At 44.8% G+C, this 23,920-nt stretch overlaps 1 protein-coding gene across 1 annotated transcript in view; it reads left to right on the forward strand.

The window, feature by feature from the left end:
* Positions 1–16,169, forward strand: part of CYGB (cytoglobin) — an 83,700-nt gene extending 67,531 nt beyond the window's left edge. The window contains exons 2-3 of the mRNA XM_040330114.1: positions 9,818–10,049; positions 15,005–16,169. Coding sequence (XP_040186048.1) covers positions 9,818–10,049; positions 15,005–15,169 — 397 coding nt within the window. The 3' untranslated portion in view covers positions 15,170–16,169. The remainder of the gene's footprint in view (positions 1–9,817; positions 10,050–15,004) is intronic.
* The last annotated feature ends 7,751 nt before the right edge of the window (positions 16,170–23,920 follow it).

The following is a 23,920-nucleotide window of genomic DNA, read 5'->3' on the forward strand; positions in this document are numbered from 1 at the left end:
TCACCACAGTACTGGGAGATTCTAGTTTCGTTTTCCTAACCATCACTCTCTATGGGTCTGTCCAGCACAGAGGCATTAAATTACATGCAAAAACTAAGCTAGCTGCAAAAACGAAAGTGAAAACTAGAGGCACATTATATGATTGATTTTTATCTATTTTTAATCGTTTTTAAAAGGAATCAGTTAACTATTATGTCTCTATACCCAGAGCAGATCCTAGGAGGGTGCGTAGGGTGCACCGCACCCAGGCGCAGCAGAGGGGGGGCGCCGAAGTGCCAGAGTGCTCCCCTCCCTCCTCCTCGTGTGCTTTTCTCTGAAATGCCCAATGTTCCGGCGGCGACAGGGGTGAACTGAGCATTCAGGTCAGCATACTTGCCACTGTGGGGACAGCAGGAGGTGACAAGGAGAACTGGAAAAGACAGGGGGGGGTTGAAATTGGAGTCAGCAGCAACCCCCCTGAGCTGACAGACATTTCCCAAACTGACATGCAGCCCACTCTATATAAACAAACCCCAATTGCTATTTCCAAAAAAGAGAAATATATAACAGCAAGTGGGAATAATGAAAAAATTAAAGTAATGAACAATATATTTTTTGGGGAGAGTGCATTGCGGGGCTCATTGTGGTTGATTCCCACCTAATTGTGGTTGGGGGGCTCCGATATCCCAGGAGCCCTGTTGTCCCATTATGACACCCATATGCATTGTATACAGTTTTTGCATTGTTCATTACTTAGGGCCAGATCCACAAAGAGCCGCCGTAACTTAAATATTCTGATTTAAGTTACACTGCCGCAAAATTTCTACCTAAGTGCCCGATCCACAAAGCACTTACCTAGAAATTTTCGGCTGTGTAACTTAAATCCGGCTGGCGCAAGGCGTTCCCAATTCAAATGGGGCGAGTCCCATTTAAATTAGGCGTGCTCCCACGGCGGACATACTGCGCATGCTCGTGACGTCATTTTCCCGACGGGCATATCGCGAAATTACGTTACGCCGTGTTTTGTGAATCGCGCCGGGTAAAAAAAGTTGCGTCGGGAAAAAAAAAAGATACGGCGAAAAAAAAAATCAGCGTCGCTGCAAAGAAGGGTCTACTTTTACAAGGTGTAAACAGTTTACACTTTGTAAAAGCAGCCCTAATTTTACGATTGCAACGTAAGTATTTACGGAGATTTCACGAAGCTAAACCGCTTTGTGGATCTCCGTAAGTGCTCATTTGCATACACGAAGCAGCATTTCGACTCGAATTGCCCCCAGCGGCGGATGCGGTACTGCATCCTAAGATCCGGCAGTGTAAGTCCCTTACACATGCTGGATCTTCTGCCTATCTTTGGGAAACTGATTCTGTGGATCAGTTCCAAAGATAGAAACAGGGATACAACAGCGTATCCGTAGATACGCCGGCGTATCCCTTTTGAGGATCTGGCCCTTAATTTTTTTCATTATACCCACTTGCTGTTGTATATTTCTCTTTTTTAGAGCAATATACGCTACCTTGGTTATGGTGTATTCCCCTGTGGAAGCTGATGTTTCCGCGAAACATGTAGGGAAGACTAGATCCGTCACCAGAACAGGCCTTTATGATCTGGGCCATTTATACATTATATATGCTCCTCTATTTTTGACTCCCTTTGATTGTCTATCATATGTATTGTTTTCCTCAGTGTAATAAAAAAATTGTCATTTTAACCTTTATCTCTGAGTTGCTTTGGCACCGTAATATTCCCCATCTGTATTCATTTGTTCTTTCCATAACCCGGAGATGAGGTGCCATATCTATTAAGGACATACCAACCACATTTTCTCTCTTGTATCATGTCTGCAGTCTCTGTCCATCTCCTGTAGTGTGTCTGGGGGCTTTTTCTAACAGAATCCCTCTCTGTGTCCATTAGAGAGACACCCCTCCAGGTCCCATTAGAGTACTCTTTCTATATTTTGTTTATTGTTAAGAGATCATGGGAGGATCCCAGGGTAACAAAGATTCCTTAGGGGAGCATCTCTGGGTTTGAGTCGTTGCCACATAAACACTTATAAAGGGGAGGAGTTAGTAAGATGACTACACCCATGCGGGGGCGCCAGAAATATTTTTGCACCCGGGCGCCTGTGACCCTAGGATCGGCCCTGTCTATACCCTGTAAACCCCCCAAAAATGTTTTTCCTTTAGTGACCATTTAACATCAGAGCTTCTTAAAGCGGAGGTTCACTGAAATAACATCTATATCAGACCAACTTCTTTATACTTCTAACATGTACAGTCCGCATTTTTTTTTTTTTTAGGCTGTACATACCTTATAATCTATATTTGCAATCCGGCATCTGGGTACTTCTCCCTGCGGGAGTAGTCGCCCAGATGATTGACGTCCTTTCAGAAAAAGTTCCACCCAGCGGATAAGGCCCCGCCCACCCGTATTACGTAGGCGCGTCACAGCGTTTCCAAAAGAAGCCGAACATGCACAGCTGCGAGTTGGCTCTATACGGCACCTGCACAGTCAGCTCTACACGGCTCCTAGTCGGTGCGCAGGCGCCGTATAGAGCCGACTCGCAGCTCTGCATGTTTGTGTTCCTTCGGAAACGCCGTGACTCGTGACGCGCCTACGCAATATGGGGGGCGGGGCCTTATCCGCTGGGTGGAACTTTTTCTGAAAGGACGTCAATCATCTGGGCGACCTCACAGATGAAATTCCCCCTCAGCATAGAAACGCCTACTCCCACGGGGAGAAGTACCCGGAAGCCGGATTGCAAATATAGATTATAAGGTATGTACAGCTATCCATTTTACTTTTCTGTGAACCTTCAGTAGTAAAATGCAAAATCAAGCTGCATGGGTCCAATCATAGAACTGTAACCACTGATTAAGTGTTGTACCTTTATCAACCATCCTTTTTGGAACCTGTGTGTTTTGTATCTGCATGCCCCTGGGTCTGGATTTTTTAAGTCAAAGACAGGTCATAGACGGTGGTTGTTAGAAAGAAATTCACACGATTCCCCCATCAACACAGATATTGTCTTCTCCCGGCGGTGGGACCAGAGTGGGCGGGAGAAGCCATCCCCACTGTGACAGTGATTATCGCTAGAGACAATTGCAAGCTAACCTGGCAGGCTGGTGGTACCCAAGTTGATTGATCGATTAACTTGGTACATTCATCCCTCCCATTTATGGTTTGAATCTCGGCCAGTTCCTGCTGAGCCGGCCAAGATTCGAACCATGTATGGCTGGCCTAAGTAACAAAACTTTCCCTGCACAGGTTACAGGGCTGTACTAAAACTAGTAAAGGCAGGTTTAATAGGCAGATGCGATACCAAGGGGTCGGAAGAGTTGCGGTCACTATGCAAGCTTCAGTTCAAATCAGTGTGGTCTGTCATGCCTGGCATCAGAAGCAAATAACGAGAGCCAGCACAGTTGTAACATAATCCTACATTAGGATTTAAGCTCAGATGTAACCACAACATTGCATCAACAACAACTCAGACAAGGGGCTTATGCAGGAGCATTGCTTAAAGAGGTTGTAAAGCTTTCCGTTTTATGCATCAAGGTGAAAAAACATCCGATGCTTACAAGCCCCCCAGCCCCCCGTTTACTTACCAGAGCCCTCGAAAGTCCCGCGTCCTGAACGTGCTGGTTTCTCGGCCGTTTTTCTCGGCTGTTCATTGGATGATTGATAGCAGTGCAGCCATTGGCTCCCGCTGCTGTCAATCAAATCAATTACGTGGCGTGCCGGGGCGGGGCCGAGTGATACACTTGGCCGCCACTGTATCACACGGGAGTGAGCCTGCAAGCTAACCCCCTTGGGAGAGCGCTTCCCAGAAGGGGGTTAGCTCTTGCGGGGAGGAGCGAACACAGCCGCCGAGGGACCCCAGAAGACGAGGATTGGGGTTACTCTGTGCAAAACTAACTGCTCAGTGGAGGTAAGTATGACATGTTTGTTATTTAAAAAAAAAAAAAAAACTTTACTAACCCTTTAAAGAAGATCTAACCCCAACCATTAATTGTATACAATGCAAAATGTTAATGTTCAGACACTGCCTGTTAGGGGGTAAAAATTGTATCCCAACTGTAATCGTGTTGTTTTGCACACCTGCTGGCCTTCAATACCAGCTGTCATTGGCAGCCTGTTTTTTCCACTAACGATCACGAACCTATCAGAGTGGGCCTTGATCTTATGATTGCTATATCAGCTCCACTATAGTGATCACATGCAGGCTTATAGGCATTGTTGAATAAAATAAAAGCCTTCAGCTTGATGATGAGCACTCTGTGGTCTGCAGTGTTCATCTGTGGTACCATAAGGCCCCTTTCACATTGAGGAGTTTTTCAGGCGGTACAGCGCTAAAAATAGCGCTGCTATACCGCCTGAAAAACTCCTGCTTAGCTACCTCAATGTGAAAGCCGGAGGGCTTTCACACTGAGGCGATGCGCTGGCGGGAGACAAAAAAATCTCCTGTCAGCAGCATCTTTGGAGCGGTGAGAGGAGCGGCATGTATACCGCTCTTTCACCGCTCCTTCCCATTGAAAACAATGGGAAACCGTGGCAATACCGCCCGCAATGCGCCTCTATAGAGGCGCATTGCGGGCGGTATTAACCCTTTATCGGCTGCTAGCGGGGGGTTAATACCGCACCGCTAGCGGCCTATCCCCGCGGCAATCTCGGCGGTATAGCGCCGCTATTTTTAGCGGCGATATACCGCCACCGCGGCTACAGGTCCAATGTGAAAGGGGCCTTACAGTGTAAAGATTAAGTTGCATACTATAAAACATTAATACAAAAATAGACATCAAAGTTAGAAGTTATATAAGAAGTTAAAAAATAAAAACATTTTAAAGGCATTATTAGCCAATAATAAATTAGAGCAGGTATTGTTTTTATTAAAACAGTTGTACCAAATAAAAACTTTATTTGTCATTATTTTTATTTATTTTTGTGTTTAAAAAATACATATCGCTAGGTGGATCTTTGACTTGACTCCTCCTGGCATGTGACAGTGATTGGCTGCTAGAGCTGTGCGCTGTCACATGGGAGGAGACCACATGCTCCACCATATCAGGTATTTTTGGTGGGCTAGGCAAATATCGGGGGGCTAGGCAAATTTCAATGATATGCAGGTCACAAAATGTCTGTGCGATGCAATTCTTTGGACGAGAGGGTTTACTTCCTCTTTAAGTATGGGGGTTATTGGAGAATAAAAATACACTTACAAACATGAAGGATAAAAAGCGTCCATAGATCTTGTTAAAGCCAAACAACATGCAGACATCCGTCCACTAGCGATGACAGCCTCCCGACGTACGTTTTGTCACAATTTGACGTAGTCTTGGGGAACCTATGTATATAAACATGCATGCTCGTATGTATCTAAACATACTGAAATGTACTGTATATAAACTTGCATACTCGTATGTGTATACAAACATATATGCTCACATGTGCTTAGAAACACCTGCTGGTTGTCAACATCTTCAATCATTTGTCAGCCATGGCACCCTTTAAAACCGGTGTTTTAAACTGGCGGCCCTCCAGCTGTTGCTAAACTACAAGTCCCATCATGCCTCTGCCTGTGAGTCATGCTTGTAACTCTCAGCCTTGCAATGCCTCATAGGACTTGTAGTTTCACAACAGCTGAAGGGCCGCCAGTTTGAGACCCTGCAAAAGTATGTTGATGCACCCCAGTCTAAAATAAAAAATAAATAAATGGAAAGACCTGAGACCCCTTTCTGCAGGTCAATGCACAAGTGCCCCCTTTCTGCAGGTCAATCCTATTTTCATCTTTTCATTTGTGTTGAGTGGAAACAATTAGCCAGATTCATAGAGAGTTACACCGGCGTATCAGTAGATATGCCGTCGTAACTCTGAATCTACGCCGGCGTTAATTTAAGCGTATTCTGGAAACCAGATACGATTAAATTAGGCTAAGATACGAGCGGCGTAAGTCTCCTACGCCGTCGTATCTTAAAGTGTAATTTTTAGGCTGGCCGCTAGGTGGCGCTCCCGTTGAGTTTGGCGTAGAATATGTAAATGACTAGATACGCCGATTCACGAACGTACGTGCGCCCGTCGCAGTAAAGATACGCCGTTTCCGTAAGATACGCCGCGTAAAGATAAAGCTGCCCCCTAGGAGGCATAGTCAATGTCAAAGTATGGCTGTCATTCCCGCGTCGAAATTTGAAAATTTTACGTCGTTTGCGCAAGTCGTCCGTAAATGGGGCTGGACCTAATTTACGTTCACGTCGAAACCAATACGTCCTTGCGGCGTACTTTGGAGCAATGCACACTGGGATATGTACACGGACGGCGCATGCGCCGTTCGTAAAAAACGTCAATCACGGCGGGTCACCCCCCATTAACATAAAACACGCCCCCTCATCCTCATTTGAATTAGGCGCGCTTACGCCGGCCCCATTTACGCTACGCCGCTGTAAGTTAGGAGGCAAGTACTTTGTGAATACAGTACTTGCCTCTCTGACTTAAGGCGGCGTAGCGTAAATACGATACGCTGCGCCGCCTTTAAGATACGCGCCCCTACCTGAATCCGGCTAAATGTAATTAATATACATGAGAAAATTCACTAGTCCCTATGTCCTCCTAGTAGCACCAATGTAGATGTCTGCTGGGGCTGGATCTATCTCTCCTATCAGCTGATGTTTTCTTACTTGGACAGAAGTAGAAAAACAAACAGAGGGTGGCAGGACTCAGATGGTGCTGACAGATAAGTATTTTAGCAATGGTAAAGTGGATTTTGTAATAAAGTTGGCCATAGATGGAATGAATCTCGGCCAGTTCAGCAGGCACCAACTGAGGATAGATCCATCTATGGACAGGCTGGTTGCACCCAAGTTGGTCCATTGATCCATCGATCGACCTGGGTCAGTCGGTCTATCAATCAACTTGGGTACAACCAGCGTGTTGAATTTTTTAGCATACGATTATTGCCAGCGGCTATGGCCACTAGGGAGAACACAGTAGCTCAGCAGGAGAGATTCCCCCATCAACACAGTCAGTGGTGGCTGCAGGAAAGAAAATTGCATAATCTATGGCCTGCTTAAGGCTTTTAAAGCAATGGACCTAAAGTCAGGATGTGAATTTAGGGCTTCATTATGGTAACAAGAGTTGGCATTTAATTGATACTGGGGCAGAGCTGACTGTCAGTTTTACAGAACAAGTAGACTTTAAAGTGGAGTTCCACCCATAAATATAACATTACATCAGTAGTTTTAAAAAAATGTCATTAGTCCTTTAAGACATTTATTTTTTATTTTTAGATGCCTTCAAAGTGTTGTTGCTAGGCAGAATAGTTAATCTTCCCACTTCCTGCACCTAGGTGCTTAAGCTTCCTAACCTACACCGCACAGACTCCTGGGAATGTAGTGGGTGTAACTTTCCAGGAGTCTGTGCACTCCCCAGTCTCGAAGAATCATGTGACTTGGACAGTACAGGTGCTGAAACCTGATCTGAAACCTATTACACTGCTTGTGCAGCACTGAGCATGTGCAAGGCTGAAATCCAGGAAGTCATACAGTCTGGCTTCATGATGCCCACACTTAAGATGGCCCCAGTCAATTTCCATTTTATAAAGTGTCTAAATGCTGTAACAACCTAACAAAACGGACCTTAGTTTACAGACTAACTTTACTAGAATACATTAAGCTTGTGTATTACAGGGGTATTTATATTTAAAAAGTGAAATTGTGGCCGGAGCTCCGCTTTAAATTCAAAGTGGAAAATACAGATATATACTGGCATTAGCAATAAAACCTATGGTTAACATTCCCAAGGGGTTATTTAAAGTAGTGCAAATAAGCAATGGCCCAGATTCAAGAAGCACTTGCGCCCGCGCAACCATAGGTTACGCAGCGCAAGTGCTTACTTGCTCCGGTGTAACGAGTGCTCCTGATTCAGGAACCTCGTTACACCGACTGCAGGCTAAAATCTGCACGGCATAAGGCTCTTATGCCTTGCAGATTTTAGGCTGCATTCTTGCAGGGGCCGCTAGGGGGCGCTCCCATTGTGTATCAGCGTGTAGTATGCAAATTGCATACTACCACTGATTCACAAGCTTGCGCGCGCTTACGCCGGGCAAATTTGCCGGCGCGCCCTCGCAATTCACGGAGCTACTGCTCCGTGAATCGAGGGCAGCGCAAAATATTTGCGGGGGCGCAGGGCAAAATCGTTGCCCTGCTCCCCCGCAAATATTGCGCAATTCTACTTGAATCTGGGCCAATGTTCTTATGTTACAGTTTTGCATGGGAGAGTAGTAGGAAGTACTGTTGGTATCTAGAAGTTATTCTGCTCTTAACAGAATTAAAGCAAACCTGTTTGTTCGTCTGTGCAGGAGAAAACAATTGCTTTAATGCACTACTACCCAGCAGCATATACAGTACTTACCTTTCCATCACTTTGTTGCTGCTTTGTTCAGGTACTGTGTACTTTCTGATATGTAGGCGCAGGACTCATGTGACATATTTGGTCACTGATGCAGCTCTGTTACGTGGTCAGAGCAGACAGTCCTCAACCCTGTGTTAGCTCTGATTAGCCTACTCATAATTTACACATAGCTTCCTCTCCTTACCAGTGGCAGAATATAGCTGTCAACTACCCATATTTAAACCCCAAAAAACACAAAAGCTTATCAATCCATATTATTATGTCTAAGTACTCACTGCTTATATCGAAAATGTATTGATAGATTCAAATAAAAACTACTCACATTAAAACAAGTGAAAGACGGCATGTAAATCCAACATGGATGTCACTTCTGAAAGACAGCAGCGGGTGACGTCATACGCAGCTCCTCCCACGTACGCGTTACGTTCACCTAGAACTTCCTCAGTTACTCTAGCAGAGCTGGACAGGGCCATAGAAGGTCCTTAACCCATCAGCAGGACTAATATCTGCTCCTTTGTGCAAGGAGGAAAAAGATGAGCACTTCCACTACAAAATGACCTCCAGCAGGGCACTGGTGTGCATGTCTCTGACCAAACAATCAGAAAACAGACTTTATGAGAGTGGCTTGAAGGCCCGAAGTCCTCTAGTGGGCCCTGTGCTCATTGCCCAACATCGTGGAGATCAATTGGCATTTGCCATTGAACACCAGACTTGGCAGGTCCACCCTATGCTTTTCACAGATGAGAGCAGGTTCACCCTGAGCACATGTGACAGAAGTGAAAGGGTCTGGAGTAGCCGTGGAGAACATTATGCTGCCTGTAACATTGTTCAGCATGACCGGTTTGGTGGTGGGTCAATTATGGTTTGGGGAGGCATATACCTGGAAGGATGCACAGACCTCTACAGGCTAGACAATGGCACTCTGACTGCCATTAGGTATCAGGATGAAATCCTTGAACCCACTGTCAGACCCTGGGTTCTGGGTTTCTCTTGGTACATGACAATGCCTAGCCTCATGTGGCGAGAGCATGCAGCTGTTTGGGTATTTAAGCAGCCACAAGTGCTAAAGCTGCTGAAATGCAATGGCTGGCAGTGCAGAATCTATTGATTGGGCTGAACATGAGTAATCTAGCCATGCATTGCTAGCCTAAAGGTATAAGGAACGTGATCCTCACATAATCAACTTAATGACTTATTTGTTTACACCGCTTGCAGATTGGGTCATAAGTCAGAAAGTAGCCTGCTTAATTTTAGTAACCCTTATCTACAAATCAGCAGACATCTTTCATTGTTTCAACCACTCTAAACTTTCCAAATCATCTTCACTGTTTTGTCTTATTAAACCTGAGTGTCTATAGCCATTTGCTACACTGTGTAACATTATTTAGCACAAATTACACTAACATCTTTATTTTACCTCTTTCTCTTCTTTCTCAAAAGGTTCTTTGTCAATTTTCCAACCGCCAAGCAGTACTTCAGCCATTTTAAGGACATGGAAGACCCCGTGGAGATGGAACAAAGTGCTCAGTTGCGCAAACATGGTCGAAGGGTAATGGGGGCTATCAACAGTGTGGTGGAAAACCTTGGGGACCCCGAAAAGGTGGCAACTGTCCTGGGAATTGTGGGGAAAAGCCATGCGGTGAAACATAAAGTGGACCCCGTATTCTTTAAGGTGTGTAGACTCAAATTCATAATGCCTGGTTAAAATGCACATACCCCTATGTTACATATCTATGGGAGATCCCAAAGCCCCTATGTATAGAAAGGCTTTGTAGTGAATGGCACAACAGGCAACTACTGTGTGTGTGATCAGATGAAAAAAGCAGGTAAGTAGGACTCTCAGGCCCCGTACAGACGAGCGGACAGTCCAATGAAAATGGTCCGCCGGACCGTTTTCATCGGACATGTCCGCTCGGAGATTTCGGTCTGATGGTTGTACACACCATCAAACCGAAATCCGCACGGACAGACAGCGCGGTGACGTGGCCGCGCTGTCGCCGCGACGGCGACGTGCGCGACCCTGGAAGGTCCATGCTTCCACGCATGCGTCGAATCACTTCGACGCATGCGAGAGATGGCGGCCCAGCGGACATGTCCGGTAAGTGGTACAGACGACCGAACATGTCCGACGGACAGGTTTCCAGCGGACATGTTTCTTGGCATGCTAAGAAACATTTGTCCGCTGGAAACCTGTCCGATCCACTGGACATTTGTCCGGTTGGCCGTACACACGACCGAACATGTCTGCTGAAACTGGTCCACGGACCAGTTTCAGCAGACATGTTCGGTCGTGTGTACGAGGCCTCAGTATTTTTTCAGAGACCAGAAGAAAAAAAATCTACTGTTTTTTGAAAATATCAGTCAAATCTGCCTGGGAATTTTTCTTCTTGCTTTATGATTTATACATTTTCTATATACAGTCAACCCCTGGAATTCGCAGGGGTTACGTTCTTTGAGCACCCGCAAATTGTGAAAATCCTCACATTTTGGATGTGGTAAAAAAAATGCCTATAAAGGGTTCACACAGGGGCGACTCTAAAGCATGATTTCAGCGCGGCTTGCAAAACGACCTCTGTATAGAAGTCAATGCAAGCCACTCCGAAGTCACCCCAAGTAGTACAGGCACAAACCTTTTTCTAAGTCAGAACGACTTGAGTCGCTCCTATTAGAGCGATTCAATTGTACTGCATGGAGTGCAACTTGTCAAGCTGAACTGGCACTTGTGATGCGGAAATTCTAGGCTGGGAAAAAATCTGCAAACGACTGAGGCTGCAAACTCTGATACGCAACTTCGCAGGGGTCGACTATAGTTTTAGTTACAGCATTGATGTATTATTTTATATAGCTCCCGTAGAGGAAGCTTTATTAGCAGGGCCGGCCTTAGGTGTTCAGGCGCCCTGTGCGACCTAATCCTGTGGCGCCCCCCCCATCTTCACCCCTCGCCCCCTTGTCACCTAAACATACACATAGAGGAAAAAAATGCCACCGCGGGTGTAAAACAATCGCGGAGGGGGGTGCCGGTCTGACACCCCCCCAGTGTGTGGTACCCGGGGGCGGCTCGCCCCCCCTTAGTACGCCTCTGGGTAGCCGCACAGCGCCCCTGTTGCCCATGGCGCCCTGTGCGGCCGCACAGCTCGCACACCCCAAAGGCCGGCCCTGTTTATTAGCTATATAATTAGCTGTCAATGTCCCAGACTTATGCAGAACTGCCATGAGAAACCATTTGTAAGAATCTGTTATAAAACTCACAAGTATACGTGAACCCTTATCATGCCACGTACACACGATCGTTTTTCATGACGAGAAAACTGACATTTTTTAGATTGGTAGTGAAAATTCGTGTGTATGCTCCATAGCATTTTTCTCAACGAGAAAACTGCCCACAAAGTAATTTCAAGCATGCGCGGGTTTCCACATCGACAGGTAAGTATACACACTCGGGTTTCTCGGCAGGAAAACTGCAGAGAATCTAACGAAGAGAAAATAGAGAACAGCAGTTTTCTTGTCGAACGTGTGTACGAGGCTTTAGTGTGCAAGACCTGGGCACAGATTCACGGTGAGCAAGCCTGCTTTAATGCCAGGTATTCAACAGCTTTAATGCTGAAAACAAAGGGGACATCTGGAAAATCTAAAGCTGAACATAGACAGAAGTTATAACAGAAATGTTATAATCGTTGTATTTAAAGCTATAGCATAGTATTTGATGTTTTGTAGCGTTTCCAATGCTTTGGTTAGTGGTAGGCATGCCCGCACTGGGACAAAAAATAAGCCTGGGCATTTTGGATTGAGCAGCCCATGACATGTTAACCGCCCCTTTCCCCACTCTCCACCCTGACGAAACCCAGCAAAGGTATGTGTGTGGAAGGGGTGGCGAGGGGGGACCAGGAAAAAGCATGGGGTGTGGAGAGCACAGAGAAGAACCTTGAGAACATGGGGTGGGGTGAGAGCACAGGTGAGGCAGAGAACACAGGGAAAAAAGGGGAGAGCACAGGGGGATGTGGAGAGCACTGGGGGGATTTGGAGAGCACAGAGGAGGCAGCGGAGAACATGGGGAATATGGAGAGCACGGGGGGGGGGGTGGAGAGCACAAGGGGCAGTAGAGAGCATGGGGGAGGTGGAGAGCACAGGGGGAAGTGGACAACACAGGGGTGGTGGAGAGCATGGGGGGATGTGGAGAGCACAGAGGTGGCAGCGGAGAGCATGAGGGGATGTGGAGAGCACAAGGGGGTGGCAGAGAGCATGGGGGGAGGTGGAGAGCACAGAGGGGCTGGAGAGTGTTGGGGGAGGTGGAGAGCATTGGGGGAGGTGGAGAGCATTGGGGGAGGTGGAGAGCATGGGGGGGGTGGAGAGCGTGGGGGAGGTGGAGAGCATTGGGGGGCTGGAGAGCATGGGGGGGGTGGAGAGCATGGGGGGGTGGAGAGCTTGGGGGGGGGGCTGGGGAGCATGGGGGGAGGTGGACAGCATGAGAGGCAAAGAGTATGGGTGAGGTGGAGAGCCCAGGGGGGGCAGCAGAAATAAGCAGGATAGGAGGAGCAGTGGAGGCCGCTGCATATACTGTAGAACAATAATTATGTCCATCTTCCTCCTGCTTCTTCTCTACCTCTCGCAGGCATTCAGAGACTGCAGGAGGAAGATGGAGAGAATGATTGTTTTATATGCAGCCGCACCCACTGCTCCTCCTATCCAGGTTACAGGGGGGCTGCACTCATGTTTTCAGTCATTCGGCTCCAAGGTGCAGCAGGTGTCTCCTCTTGCTCCTTCCCCTTCATGTTTCCATCTACACAGCGCCGATGGCTGAGCTTAGCAGGCAGCCGGGCTCAAAGAGCAGCCCAGCTGCTTTGGGCCCCGCAAGGACTGGTGGACGCAGCCCACCGGGCAAGTGCCCAGTTTGCCCTATATTGACATTAGTAGTTATTTTGACCTACCACCAGGCCCGGATTGGGCCTGGTGGTAGGTCAAAATAACGACTAATGTCAACACACCATCCATAATGTTGTTGATGTACCTACATTTTGGATTGAGCTATATGGGTATCATATACCACCTTTGTACTCTGTCATAGCTTCCTGCCGGAATTGTGTACCTCTTTTTGGCTTTGCAGCCACCTCTTTCTGTTTTCGTCTGTCTTCTGTTCTCTCTCAGTGCATTTTCCTTTGCTGTACATTCCCTCAGTTGGTTGCTTCTCCTCCCTCCAGAGTATAAGTTTATGGTCAGGGAAAATGGTTATGACAGGTCATAGATATTTATATTTCTAATCTATTGCTCTGCGCTTCCTCTATTGCATGGCAGTTATCCCCAGAATAGATTCTGTATTCTTACAGATGTGAGTGATGATGTAAAAAAAAATATTCAAAATTTTGTGAAATAGGATGGTGAACTAGACGTATCTACTTTAGTAGTGTCCTACTAGCCCCTGCTATGTGCCATCTGGGTGAGGACTTAGAGAAACTGTATTATAATGCTTATTACCAATGTCAATAAATGTGCCGACAGAAACAGAACATTCTCCCAATCCTGAAGTGGACATCTCCTGGTCAAGCACTTTCAGGTCACAAAGTGACCAACTAAGTTTATCAGCTATTGTTCTTCCAGGAGCTAAAAGTCGGAGCCCCAGTGCCTCCCTCCTCTCTTCTCAATGGGCAAACATGCCCATTTGTATAGATGAGAACATGTATATTTATAGAATGACCTTTCTAGTGAAAGAGCAATAGTATAAAGAGATCTGTAGATAACTTAACTTGATATTGAAAGAAAAGAAGAGGAAGAAGGATTTTTGGAACTTTAAATTAGGTTCAAGGGGCCGCTTGGGTCCCCTATTCCATCCCGGTTCAATATTTAAAAAAGAGGACAAGAGGCGGGACTTTACATGAAGCACATGGATACATTGGATAAAAGACAACCTTTAATTGGTTCAAATTGTCATAATTTCATATTTAAGCTCTATGCATTTTTGCTATATATCAATATTTTTTACATTACATTAGAACCAAATATTGCACAGTAATTAACATTCCAACAATTTTTTTTTATATATTTACAAATACGTGGAGTAGTTGATGCATATTTACACACATTGCAGTTGATACCTCTACAGATTAATGACCTACTCAAGTGTCACTAAATGAAGATTAAATAAATTAAAAGGAACGTCCATAAAAAGTTGATGAATATATACACATATCGGTAGTTATTATCTTTACGCGTTTTGGGACCTTTTAGCCACTCATCAGGAGAAAAACCATAGTGATCATCTATAAATAAGAAAGACAATCAAATTTCAGTGATCTAAAGAAATTTGGGAACATGTGGGCAAATATAGGATATGAGAGACCCCCCATATATACATTTAGCCCACAAACTTACATATACATCTGCGCAATGGTGGTGCGGCCATGCAAATCACAAACCGGACAAAAAGTCACAACCAGGAGCTGAATGGCGATGGCAGCCAACACAAACAGCACCCCGAGAGGGTCAAAATGTGTGAAGTGACACAGGTGTAAGCTGAATGGGGTGACCCAAAATTAAACTTAATATTGAAGTTTATCTTTGTAGATACACATTGTATAATGCTGTTCATTAAGATTGCTGTCTGCTATTAATTTCTTTGAATTTGTTTTACACTAGATCCTGACTGGGGTGATACTGGAAGTCATTGCAGAAGCATTTGCCAAAGAATTTACCCCAGAAGTACAGCTAGCTTGGAGCAAATTACGGAGCCTCATATGCAGTCATATACAAGCAACATACAAGGAGGTGGGCTGGACACAGTACCCCAGTAACTCAGTGTGAGCCCATCCATTTTCCAGAGAGGGCCCAGTCAAGGACTTCAGCTCCTGGCTGTCTCAGGCTTCCTGAACCTGGGGCAGCGAGGGAGTACGGGTGTTGGGAATACGGGGTGGGTAATTGGGTGGGCATGCGGTTATAACTACAGGGTCACTACAACAAGGGTGGGATGGGCTTTTTAATATGGCAGTAAAGTATGGTGCATTTGAACTAGCCTCAAACTTCTAAAATGCAGGTTATATAACAGCATGAGGAACAGGAAGGGAACAGAGACATATCAGACAGAGGAGCTAACGTTTTACTGTGTGGCTGCTCTGAACATCCATGTAGTATTATACCAGCGGAAAAATCTAGCACTGTAAGCCAGGCTATTTTGAGATTGTCCTTGCCCTGTTCTTCTCTGTCCCATATTGTCCACGTGTTCCAAGTACTATCAGGCATGAGAAACAGATGGTTCTTGAACACTTCCTAGTACAAAATGGACCCCTACAAGTGAAGGGGTTAACAGGTCTTCATGGCTCAGATACAACACCACCCTAAACCCAACAGTTTTGCTTGGCATGCACTTGTTTATGGTGATCCGTCTTCATTTCCCATAATCATTAGCTTGGCTGGTTCTCATTTGATGAAATGTCATGAGACCAGCATGCAAAGGGTTCACTCAGTTTTGCCCACCATTTAATTTTATGCCTGATTATCAGAAACTTTCTATGGGACCAAATATAAGAGGATATTAATGATTTTAGAGTATATGATATAAAGAAAGTATCTACTTAATATTACAGTATATCAGCTGGGAATCTTTACCCTGGCCAGGAAGTCGGCAGGCTCATTAGCCACGAAAAAGACACAGAGGCAGAATATTTTGGATGGTTTTTTTGAGCTGTATTGTGGAATAGAGATATATACGTTCCTGGCCTGTGAAATTTTGTGTCAAAATGTGTCTGTCCATACAATATACTGTTTTACTGTGATATAGAAATAAAATCATACTATTGGATCTGTACTGGAATCTGTTTTTGTCTCATTGTGTCATGCCATCATTGCTTACTGTCGTTGTGTGTGCCCAGCGGTGTTTGTATAACGTTAACATTATATATATATATATATATATATATATATATATATATATATATATATATATATATATATACACATACACACAGTACAGACCAAAAGTTTGGACACACCTTCTCATTCAAAGAGTTTTCTTTATTTTCATGACTATGAAAATTGTAGATTCACACTGAAGGCATCAAAACTATGATCTAACACATGTGGAATTATACATAACAAAAAAGTGTGAAGCAACTGAAAATATATTTAATATTCTAGGTTCTTCAAAGTAGCCACCTTTTGCTTTGATTATTGCTTGGCACACTCTTGGCATTCTCTTGCTTCAAGAGGTAGTCACCTGGCGCAGCACCCCATCACTCTCCTTCTTGGTCAAATAGCCCTTACACAGCCTGGAGGTGTGTTTGGGGTCATTGTCCTGTTGAAAAATAAATGATGGTCCAACTAAACGCAAACCGGATGGAATAGCATGCCTCTCCAAGATGCTGTGGTAGCCATGCTGGTTCAGTATGCCTTCAATTTTGAATAAATCCCTAACAGTGTCACCAGCAAAGCACCCCCACACCATCACACCTCCTCCTCCATGCTTCACGGTGGGAACCAGGCATGTAGAGTCCATCCATTCACCTTTTCTGCGTCGCACAAAGACACGGGGGTTGGAACCAAAGATCTCAAGTTTGGGCTCATCAGACCAAAGCACAGATTTCCACTGGTCTAATGTCCATTCCTTGTGTTCTTTAGCCCAAACAAGTCTCTTCTGCTTGTTGCCTTTCTTTAGCAGTGGTTTCCTAGCAGATATTCTACCATGAAGGCCTGATTCACACAGTCTCCTCTTAACAGTTCTAGAGATGTGTCTGCTGCAAAAGGTGGCTACTTTGAAGAACCTAGAATATGAAATATGTTTTCAGTTGTTTCACACTTTTTTGTTATGTATAATTCCACATGTGTTAATTCATAGTTTTGATGCCTTCAGTGTGCATCTACAATTTTCATAGTCATGAAAATAAAGAAAACTCTTTGAATGAGAAGGTGTGTCCAAACTTTTGGTCTGTGCTGTGTGTATATATATATATATATATATATATATATATATATATATATGGAAATTAAAATGTTTTTTTTATTTTACAATTAAAAAAAAAATCCATCATTGACTGTGTTATTGGAGGCATAATGCACAACTTATTGTCCAATAAAGCTTTACAGTATATATGATCTCCTGCAGGTTTGCAGTCTGTTAACTCATAGGCTGGGCTCAACAGATTGTGATTTTGGCTGTTCAGGGGTGAAAATTATGCCCCATTATTTGATCTTTCCAAAAGCAGTTAGCTGGTAGACTTGTGGTCACCCAAGATCATTACTCGATCAATTTTACCAGATTAGATGACTGTAATTTTATGTCTGTGAGGACACTAATTCACAGGGGTCACTATGCCTCAATTATGCTGGTAGTGGTGGAGGAAGTTGTGTTAAGGCACGGTCGGACTTTTTGACAACAAACTTCAAAATGAGCGGGTTTTCAAAAAAATCCGACCGTGTGTGCGCTCCATTGGCCAAAGGGTGGCGGTAAAGAGCAGAAAACCCACGTGATTTGGTGAAAGTTGGCTGAAAAAGTCCTGCCATGTGTAGGCATACCAAGTTCACGGCCAACGCCCTGTGAACAAAAATCCACAGAAAAGTTTGTTTGAAGTCCGATCGGGTGTATGAGGCTTTAGTCATCCTAGTCCAAATACATTTCTTCAGTCTTCAACCAACCAACCTATTACAATTTTACTTCAACCCCTAGCTATAAAGTTTTGTTTTTTTGACCAGAAAAACACAATAGGGGTACACCTTTGTAATCATTATTGCTTGTATGGTCTGTTAAAACAATGGTATACATTCCCTGTACATCATACTTGCAAGAGAATTTAGCTGTTTATCAGTATTCATGACTTCCATAATTCCAGCATGCTAGTCCCATGACAGCCCTGGCTACCTTTCCCCAACAGCGTCTACTGTAGAGGGTCTTTTTCTTCTCTCATTGTTATGCCACTAGATCTGTGTGTCAACATTCCCCCGTACTGTGAACGTGTGACCAACAATAGACCAGAATATACGATTTTCTCCCTCTCTTTTGCCAAATTCCTACTGTATAGAGACCACAAATGACATTATTTATCTAAAGATATTGTATCATATCCAGAATGTATAACATTTTAAACATTATTTTACCGGTGATCTTCCTTAGAGATATCACTGTGAGCAGGATTTAAACCTTTATACCACTGGGGAGGCCTGGTGTTCACGGCATCAATTCTTAGGCCCCATACACACGATAGAATCCATCCGCTGAAAAATCCCAGCGAATGGGTTTCAGCGGATAGATCCTATGGTGTGTACACTCCAGCGGATCTGTTTCCGCGGATATTTATCCCCTGGGATGGATTCCAGCAGATCAAATATTCGCTGACATGCTAAACAAATCTATCTGCTGGAATCCATCCCAACGGATGGATCCGCTGGTCTGTATAGACTCACCGGATCCATCCGTCCGAAGGGATCCCCCGCATGCGTCGTAATGATTCGACGCATGCGTGGAATTCCTTATATGACAGCGTCGCGCACGTCGCCGCGTCATAATCGCGGCGACGGCGCGACACATCATCGCCAGAGGATTTCGGCGCGGATTTCATTGCGATGGTGAGTACACTCCATCGCAGAGAAATCCGCTGAAATCCTCGAGAGGATTTATCCGCGGAAACGGTCCGCTGGACCGTATTCGCGGATAAATCCTCTCGTGTGTATGGGGCCTAACATGGGCATACTTCGAAAAAAAAACAGGCGTATGATTCATTAATTATACCAAGCAGGTGCTAATGATCATTCATTTCATATGTAGGCTGAAACACAGTTATTAACTGAAACAGAAACCACTGTGTAGAAGGCTGGAAACTGGATGAAGAACAGCCAAACTCTGCTACTAAGGTGAGGTTGTGGAAGACCGTTTCATGTCACAGGTCATACACCATGGCAATACTAAGCACAACAGCAAGACACAAGGTAGTTATACTGTATCAGCAAGGTTTCATGATGTGATGTTCAAGCTCTTTTGAAGAAGCATAAAGAAACGGGCAACATTTAGGATCATAGATACAGTGGTCAGCCAAGGTGACTTAATGTAAAAGATGAGACACATTATGCATACTTACCTTTAACATCAGAAGATGTGCAGTAGTGCCATCAGCAAAGAACTGGCAGAAACCAGTGGGACCCACGTACACCTATCTACTGTCCAAAGAAATCAGAAGTGGTCTTCATGTAAGAATTGCAGGAAAAAAGCCCATACCTCCGTCATGGAAACAAGGCTAAGCGACTTAACTATGCAGGAAAACAGGAACTGGGGTGCAGAAAAATGGCATCAGGTGCTCTGGACTGATGTCAAAATGTGAAATATTTGGTTATAGCAGGAGGCAGTTTGTTCATCGAAGGGCTGGAGAGTACAACAATAAGGGGTTGATTTACTAAATCTGGGGAGTGCAAAATCTGGTGCATAGAAACCAGCTTCTAGGTTTTTTGTCAAAGCTTAATTGAAGAAGCTGATTGACTAACATTTACAGCTGCACCAGATTTTACACACTCCAGTTTTAGTAAACCAACCCCTAAGGCCCCGTACACACGACCAAACATGTATGCTGAAACTGGTCCGCGGGCCAGTTTCAGCATACATGTTCAGTCGTGTGTAGGCGCGAGCGGGCCGAATTCCAGCAAACATTTGCCCGCCGGGCCTTTTCCCAGCGGGCAAATATTCCTGGACGTGTTTTAAAACCGTCCGCTGGAATCCTGCCCGCTCGGACATGTACGGTCGTCAGTACAGACCTACCGTACATGTCCGAGCGCCCGCCGTCCCTTGCATGCGTCGAATGACTTCGATGCATGCGTGGAAGCCTTTAAATGGCAGGCCCGCCCACGTCGCCGCGTCATCGCCGCGGCGACGACGCGGACACGCCCCGCGTAGTGTTTACGCGCGGACTTCTGTACGATGGTTAGTACAACCATCGTACAGAAGCCCTCTGGCAGGCCTGTACGGTGAAAACGGTCCGACGGACCGGTTTCACCGTACATGTTTGCTCGTGAGTACCCGGCCTAAGTGTTTGCAGGCAACAGAGAAACATGGTGGAGGTTCCTTGCTTGTTTGGGGCTGGATTTGTGCTAATGGAGTTGGAGATTTGGTCAGGATCAATGGTGTCCCCCAATGCTGAGAAATACAGACAGATCATTGTCTTGGAAGTGGTGGTTTGGTCAACATCATTAGGTCTGTCCAGGATTACATGAAAAGAGAGAAGGATTTGAGGCAGCCTATATTCCCAGAAGATCTGTGGTTAGTTCTCCAGGATGTTTGGAACAACCTACCTGCCAAATTACTTTAAAAACTTGGTGAAAAAGTACCTAGAAAAATTGATGGCTAGTCACACTAAATATTGATTTGATTTCTCTTCTGTTCATTTCCTTTTTAATTTGTTAATTGATAAAAATAAACTGTTGCCACTTCTATTTTTAAAAAGCATTTTTAATTTTCAACATTTATTCACACCTGCCTAACACTTTTGACTAGTAGTATAATTGTTAACCACTTAAGAAAAATATTATTAAAAGTGCCATAAAACTATCCCCTATTTTGTAGACGCTATAACTTTTACGCAAACCAATCAATAAACTTTTTTTTTTATTATTATTTTTTTTTAACAAAAAATATGTAGAAAAATATGTATCAGCCTAAACTGAGGAAAAAAAAACAATTTATACATTTTTTGGGGATATTTATTATAGCAAAAAGTTAAATACAATGGGCCAGATTCACGTACCGCGGCGTATCTATAGTCGGGCATAGCGCATCTCATATGCGCTACGCCGACGTAACTTAGTGAGGCAAGTACTGTATTCACAAAGCACTTGCTCCCTAAGTTACGGCGGCGTAGCGTATATGGGCCAGCGTAAGCCTGCCTAATTCAAAGTAGGCTGGTAGGGGGCGTGTTGTATGGAAATGAATCGTGACTCCATGTAAATGGAACGCCGATCGTACGGCGCATGCGCGCGCATGCTCAGAATCACGTCGAATTTACTCACAAAGATACGCCGGGTCCATTCATGCGACGTGAACGTAACCTACGCCCAGCCCCATTCACGTACGACTTACGTAAACGACGTAAAAATATACGCTTGTTCCGACGTCCATACTTTGCATTACCTGCGCCTCATATAGCAGGGGTAACTTTACGCCGGACGTAAGCCTTACGCAAACGGCGTAGCTAAATCCAACGGGCACAAGTACGTTCGTGAATCGGCGTATCTAGGTCATTTGCATATTCTACGCGTACAGTACAGACCAAAAGTTTGGACACACCTTCTCAATTAAAGAGTTTTCTTTATTTTCATGACAGTGGGCCAGATTCAGGTACCGCTGCGCACTTCTTACGGAGGCGCAGCGTCCCGTTTTTGCCCTGCGCCCCCGCAAATTATCTGAGCTACGCTTCATTCACGAAGCAGTAGCCACGTAATTTGCGTGGGCGCTCCTCAAAAATGGCCGGCGTAAGGGCGCGTAATTTAAATGATCCCGTAGGGGGCGTGGATCATTTAAATTAGGCGCGTTCCCGCGCCGAACGTAGTGCGCATGCTCCGTCGGGAAACTTTCCCGATGTGCATTGCGGCAAATGACGTCGCAAGGACGTCATTTGCTTCAAAGTGAGCGTAAATGGCATCCAGCGCCATTCACGATTCACTTACGCAAACGACGTTAAATTTAAACTTCGCGACGCGGGAACGACGGGTGTACGTAGCATTGGCTGCCCCTGCTAATAGCAGGAGCAGCCTTACGCGAAACCCGACGAACGGAAATGACGTAAACTGCGTACGCAGGGCTCGCGTAGGAAAGTGAATCGTTAGTGATCGGTAGTGAAGGGTTAGTATGCAATTTTCATACTATACGCTGACCACTACGGGAACGCCCCCTAGCGGCCATCGTAAGAATGCAGCCTACGATATGACTGGCATAAGAGCCTTATGCTAGTCATATCTTAGGCTGCAGTCGGCGTAACAAGGTTCCTGAATCAGGAGCATTCGAAACGCCGGCGCAAGTAAGCAATTGCGCTGCGTAACTATGGTTACGCAGACGCAATTGCTACCTGAATCTGGGCCTATGAAAATTGGAGATTCACACTGAAGGCATCAAAACTATGAATGAACACATGTGGAATTATACATAACAAAAAAGTGTGAAACAACTGAAAATATATTTCATATTCTAGGTTCTCCTTTTGCAGCAGACACATCTCTAGAACTGGTAAGAGGAGACTGTGTGAATCAGGCCTTCATGGTAGAATATCTGCTAGGAAACCACTGCTAAAGAAAGGCAACAAGCAGAAGAGACTTGTTTGGGCTAAAGAACACAAGGAATGGACATTAGACCAGTGGAAATCTGTGCTTTGGTCTGATGAGTCCAAACTTGAGATCTTTGGTTCCAACCCCCGTGTCTTTGTGCGACGCAGAAAAGGTGAACGGATGGATTCTACATGCCTGGTTCCCACCGTGAAGCATGGAGGAGGAGGTGTGATGGTGTGGGGGTGCTTTGCTGGTGACACTGTTGGGGATTTATTCAAAATTGAAGCTATACTGAACCAGCATGGCTACCACAGCATCTTGCAGCGGCATGCTATTCCATCCGGTTTGCTTTTAGTTGGACCATCATTTATTTTTCAACAGGACAATGACCCCCAAACACACCTCCAGGCTGTGTAAGGGCTATTTGACCAAGAAGGAGAGTGATGGGGTGCTGCGCCAGGTGACTACCTCTTGAAGCTCATCAAGAGAATGCCAAGAGTGTGCCAAGCAGTAATCAAAGCAAAAGGTGGCTACTTTGAAGAACCTAAAATATGAAATATATTTTATTTATTTTTATATTTTGTTTTGATGCCTTCAGTGTGAATCTACAATTGTCATAGTCATGAAAATAAAGAAAACTCTTTGAATGAGAAGGTGAGTCCAAACTTTTGGTCTGTACTGTAAATCTACGGAAGCGCCCCTTGCGGCCAGCGTAAATATGCACCCAAGATACGACGGCGTACGGCAACTTACGTCGGTCGGCTGAAGCCATATTTCAGGCATATCTAGGTTCCTGAATACAGGGCATAGATACGACGGCGCATCTATGAACTTATGCTGCGTATCAATAGATACGTTGGCGTAAGTCGTCTGTGAATCCGGGCCAATATTGCTTTTTTTTCTAAATTGTCGCTCCATTTTTGTTTATAGCGCAAAAAATAAAACCGCAGAGGTAATCAAATACCACCAAAAGAAAGCTCTATTTGTGGGAAAAAAAGGATGTCAAATTGTCAGTTAAAGCGATGCAGTGCCGAATCACAAAAAGTGACCTGGTCATATGGCAGCCAAATGGTCCGGGGTTGAAGTGGTTAAGAGGTACATCTGGGTGGTGTTGTCACTCTTTTCTCCATGTGGTCTTGCTGTGAGCAAAACTCTTAAATCTTCATATGTGGTAGAACCATCTTCCACTACAAAGAAGTTCTCTTATACAGTAAGATCCAGGAGGTGGCATTGCAGGTGTTATGTATGAGTTTTTTTTTCATTTATTCAGCTTATTATATAACTAGTAGTAGTTAGTCACTAATCAAGATGAACTAACTGTGACTA

Source organism: Rana temporaria, chromosome 12 (assembly GCF_905171775.1).
Source record: "Rana temporaria chromosome 12, aRanTem1.1, whole genome shotgun sequence".
Taxonomy (NCBI): Eukaryota; Metazoa; Chordata; class Amphibia; order Anura; family Ranidae; genus Rana; species Rana temporaria.